This window comes from Condylura cristata, unplaced genomic scaffold (assembly GCF_000260355.1).
Source record: "Condylura cristata isolate star-nosed mole 26May11 unplaced genomic scaffold, ConCri1.0 scaffold00001, whole genome shotgun sequence".
Classification (NCBI taxonomy): Eukaryota; Metazoa; Chordata; class Mammalia; order Eulipotyphla; family Talpidae; genus Condylura; species Condylura cristata.
Genome location: NW_004567102.1, coordinates 56,996,951 through 57,002,296, shown reverse-complemented (window position 1 = coordinate 57,002,296; position 5,346 = coordinate 56,996,951). Strand labels below are relative to the sequence as shown.

Sequence of the window (5,346 nt, the reverse complement as noted above, 5' to 3'; positions counted from 1 at the left end):
ACACACACACACACACAAACTGTGAACAAAGATCAATGATAACCAAAAATCTACACCTACTCTGGACATTTGCTATTTGTAACACATGAATCTAGTTTTGGATCTAACTCATTTAAATTGCTAGTTGGGTTTGTCTTTCTCCTGTGATCTATCACAATATGTCTTTGCAACCATGACAACCCCCAAAGTGGTCTTTGTAGACAGAGGGCCCTGAGATGGTAGATTAAGTTGACATACCGTAAGTGACATATGCATTCCACCTTCTGTCACTAACCTTCCTTGTCCTACATCCTCTTTTCTGTTTGAAAATTGATTAAATGAATATATTGTCTCATAAACATGTGGCTTACTAAGCACATGGTTACCTTTTCCATCAAAAAATCTTTCCATAAAACTTTCCAAGCTTTGAGGTCCTTCAAGTCTAATCATCAATTGTGAAAAATAATAAGATGAGATCAAAACATCTTTGGGATTTCTGTAGACATAAATAATCTGTAGAGAATATAATGAAATAATCTTAGAAATTCTTGATTATGTATTCAGGTTTGTTAAATACATATGATATTGATTTTATTATTTATTTCATGTGGTTTATTACTCTGGAAAATTTTGGTCATTCTCAGTTTTTTTTGCAGTTGCAAGGTTTTTGTAAAAGCTAAATTTACTCACATGACATTTCACATAAGCAAGCATAAATAACAAATTCCTAAAAGTTAAATTACTTACTTGTAGAACTGATTGACATTAAAAATTACCTCTCATACAAACAGCTTCAAATTACCATCTGTGAGCATCAGCTTGATTTATAGCAAGATATCACTGAGAATTAGTGAATGGGGGAAATTACTTAACAGGTGATGTTGAAACAGGTTAACAATCCACACAGAAGAAAATGAAAATGTATTTCTACGTCATACCACACACAGTTAAAATTAACTTGCAAATGATTAAGGATTTAAATATGAAAACAAACTTGATATTGAAAACTTATATAAAGGTAATTGGGGTATATTGATTTAAAATTAATTGGGTGACATTCAAATTAAAGCATGTTGTTAATAAGTTAACAAAGGCACATAATCTGAGAGAAATGACACATATAACCAAGAATAAATTAGTGTACAGTCCCTTTTTTAAAAATAAGATCATCTTAAATAGTAGAATACTTTGCTGCTGTGTGACTTAGTAATTCTATTGCTAGGTGGTACTTTTAGGGATCCTTGGGAAGATGTGCCCCCAAGGATGTGGTCAAGATTGTTCATAGCAGCATGTATCATAGTTACAAAACCAGGAATGCCCAAATTATTTAAAAGGAAAAACACAGAATAATGTAATTACTTATAAAACTTTAAATTATACATCAGCTGCAAATAATATTGAAAATTAAGAGCAAACAAAAGCAGAGGTAAAACCTCAGGGAAAAGGAGAACAAAATTAAGTGAAACTAAGACAAATGATTCAACAGGATAACATATAATTTCTTAGCAATCTTCATAATGACAGGAATAGAAAAATGAATGCAAGTAAAACATGGAGAAATAATTCATTTACATAAAAGTAGAAATCTGTGAATTAGAAAACATTAACTTATGTTTTACAAAAGAAACTAGTTCTTTGGAGAAAAAGAACCAATGTAATAGAAAACTCCTAATTCCCTTGAAAGTATAAATGGAGCACACTACCTTTTTCATGATTATACGTGAATGCAAATGTTGCAATTATTTCATCAGATCATGAAAGAACATTTTGTAAAGTCTTGCAGTGTTTTAAACTTAAAATAAATTGGGGGAAATTAAGTTTGAAAATTATAATGCTGGTTTAGGAAATGGCAACCAATTTTATTTTCCCCCCAAATTTCCTGCATTTTATTCTAAAAAGAAAAATAGCCACACATTGTGCTGAACAGTTGAATGTAAAAGAATCAGGTGAACTGTTTTAGACATCTACTGTATCGGGGGAAAGCTTACACATTATACAAAGTTTTACAGCAATGGATAGTAAACACTTAACTATTAAGAGGTCAGTAGTCAACATTTTATTCTTTTAAAAATTGTTTAACATTTAGTTATTTGGAGGGTTACAATTCGATCCTCCACATGGCCCATGTTGCTCTCACCCTCCACCAAACCACCTGTGCTAGGAACACCACTTCCTCCTTTCCCATGCCCTCTTCCCTCCCCCATGTTCCTCTGAATGTAAGGAGTTAGATTTGGACAACTCTACTCTGCTTCATGAGACATTAACAAGGATAGGTGGGAGGAAAGGGTGGACTGTTAAAGAAACATGCACATCATAAGTTTCATTTTCATTCTGATGTCAATTTTACAAGGAACAATCACCTTTTGTGTCTGCTTCCCGATTCATTCAGTGTGGGTTTGGGGGAAAAGGGAAAGTAGGGACTCCCAGGTAGAGAGACTTATCCTCATAGCCCACTCCCAGCCCAATAAAATCAGTGTCCATCTCTAACAGGACTTAAATTCAGTTCCAAAGTGGAGTAACCCAGGAATAGGGCACAGTAAGAGGCCAGAAGAGAAAAAAAATATATCAGTAAGTAGCAAAATAACAACTGGGCACAAAGTATTTAATAAGCCCAAAGTCTTATCCCAGAGACAAAAAAAAAAAAAAAAAAACAACCAACCACCAACAGGTCAAAAATAACCTGTATCTATTTTCTGATACTTAGGGTCACTTGGGGCCATTCTTCCTCCTAGCTCCCCAACAATGAACTCTAGACTCTACTGAGTCTTACCAGGTCGCATCAAGTCATTGCCTAGAGGGCTGCTTAAACAGGAACCAGCAGTGGGTCCCCAAGTCCAGGTCAATGCTGCCCTCTGCTGGCCACAGGCAACATATGTTGTTACTCTCACTGTGCCAATAGGAGTATTATCTGGAAATTCCCTTAGGAAACAGGTTGAGCATGGTGGCCTCTTGCTTGGATTGGTCTATAGTGCCCATCTATAACTCCTTAGTAAATTTTAAATAAGGGGCTCTTCAAATAATTTAGCTGATCCTGAGTACAAGCAAGAACAAGGGAAAGGACAGAAGACATTCAAGCGTCAAATGGAACCTCAGAACAGAACAGCAGGGGATAGTGCTGACCTGGGCTCCGGGGCAGGGGAACAACAAAACCATATGAACAGATGTTTGAGAAAATAAAAACCTTACAGTCTCTTCTACCAGGTGTCTTAGAATGCCCTTTGTCATGCTATAGTGGTTCAAGTAAAACAATTCAGAAGAGGGTAAGCTGGAGGCAGAGACAGCTAATGTTAAGTGCAAACATAGGGAGGGTTCAGACTTCTCAGTGAAAGACTCGATGTAAATTAAAGTAATGCTGTTGCTGCTGTCAGACATCCCCATCTTTCCCTCAGGAAAGTCAGGGTTGATGGGTGTCCAGAATGACAGAGGACTACATCAGAATGTCCTCTTTGTCACATGGGGAAAGCTTTATGTCCTGGGCCATAACTCCATAAAATGTAGGAATTCAGAAGGAGAAAAAGAGAAACCATTCCTGGTCATCCAGATGGCCACTTCTGGGGAGACTACAGGACACCTCTTCAGGCTAGCAAGGGTTCATCTCAAAACTTAGTGACCTAAACAGGAAAGTTCATCCCTGGTTTGGAGTTTACTGCCAAAAAGTTGTACTGTTCAAGCAGCAACTTAGAGCCCTGGAACAAGCAGACACCGTCATGGCTGAAGCTTTTTCCTTGCTGAAGTCAGGGACTGGAGCCTGAGTAAGCTGCTCTGCTGACTAGTCTTTTCCAAAATTCCACAATCCCAAACTCTGTGGAAAAAACTATGAAACAATAAAAATGCTGTAGAAATATAAACTTCACAGGCTGGGATACTTTTTAAATGGATACCAACAAACTTTCCAAAAGTTGTTGATATAGCTTTAAACAATTTGGAAACTTAGCAAAAATACACAAAGCTATCGAAATTTGTCTTATACAAATAGAGTTACAGAGATAACAGAGATACTAGAATCAAATAGATAGAACTATCATAGAAAATAGGTTTTATAATAGTTATAGATAAAAACTGAACAAATAACAAACTCTTCCAAGACTATGTTCAAATAAGTCTTACTTGAGAAGCCAATGGGATTTCTTCCAGAAATAGAACATTATTAGGGGGAAGAGGAAACATGGCATCTACCAACTCACCCAAAATGGCAAACTTATGTGATTAGACTTTTTCTGAATATTGAATAAAGGATATTTATAACCCATTTCTATACTTACTTTGGCTTTTTTGTTCTTGAGACCTTTTGGCACTAAGTAATAAGGCAGATGGGAACAAAAGAGCCGAGGGGAAGGCATATTGGGCAAGTCAACTTTCCGTATATTGTATTCAAGAAATGGTGCTCTATCTAGTGTTTCCACGTTTTCAATTCTTTTACGGTGTTTCTCAAAATAAATCAAGCTTAATATCTGCTGAGTCCAGATGGTACCTGTAGACATAAATAAACTTGTGTGAATCCTGAATTAATTTTTAATAATAAGTATCCAAACTAAGGCAATACTCCAAAGTATTTGACATTTTCATTTTTTAAACCACTCTTTCCTAACATATTTGTGTAATTGTCAGTCATGTAAAAATTAAAAAAGATAAAAATCAAGATCTCTTAGTTCCTTTTCCTCTCTGAAGAGATGTGGTTGTTCAGATTCTCCCATATTAGTGATTCCCATTAATTTTTCATTTCCTTCTCTTATTTGTATACTAAGTGCACTTTTCTATTTAAAGTTTTCAGAGACTCCTTGTGTTTCTCCTTACTTAGTCTCCTTCAAGATTTATCTTTTAGAAATATAGGCAAATTAAGAGCTCAAGCCCTGTTACTTTTGTTTTTCTCATGTTGTATCAGAGGACTCTCACACAATACCGAATACACAGTACATGGATGCAAAATGGCAATGTCTGGAGAATGGCTTTTGTACAAATCTATACCAAACTAGAATGGAGGTAAATAGCAAGTATCCCCACTCTTCAAACTTACCAGATTTTGGATATGTAACTATGAAGACATCGTCATCTCTGATCTCAAAATCATCTAGATTTTCTAGTAGGTCAATATCAATTAAAGAACTTTCAAGATTATAGCCTTTAAAATGAAATAGATACTCATCTCTGCTGTCCATGATTATTCACCTACAATTACAAAAAGATCATTCTTTTCATGTCCTCAGTGTTTTCAAATAATAACTAGCAACTGCTGAGTTCTCACTAGGTGCCAAGCTCCACTGCAATGTCAACTCATTCCCCATACTAAATAGCTGCATCTATGAAATCATTTAATCTTCACCAAAACCCTTTGTGCTAGATAGAGGTATTTATTATCACTGTCCTATA

At 35.6% G+C, this 5,346-nt stretch overlaps 1 protein-coding gene across 1 annotated transcript in view; it reads right to left on the bottom strand.

The window, feature by feature from the left end:
* Window positions 1-5,135, bottom strand: part of LOC101633142 (amine sulfotransferase-like) — a 9,657-nt gene extending 4,522 nt beyond the window's left edge. Inside the window, exons 1-3 of the mRNA XM_004673794.2 lie at window positions 4,994-5,135; window positions 4,242-4,450; window positions 271-492 (exon numbers count right to left, since the gene is read on the bottom strand). Coding sequence (XP_004673851.1) covers window positions 271-492; window positions 4,242-4,450; window positions 4,994-5,135 — 573 coding nt within the window. The remainder of the gene's footprint in view (window positions 1-270; window positions 493-4,241; window positions 4,451-4,993) is intronic.
* Between the last annotated feature and the right edge of the window lie 211 nt (window positions 5,136-5,346).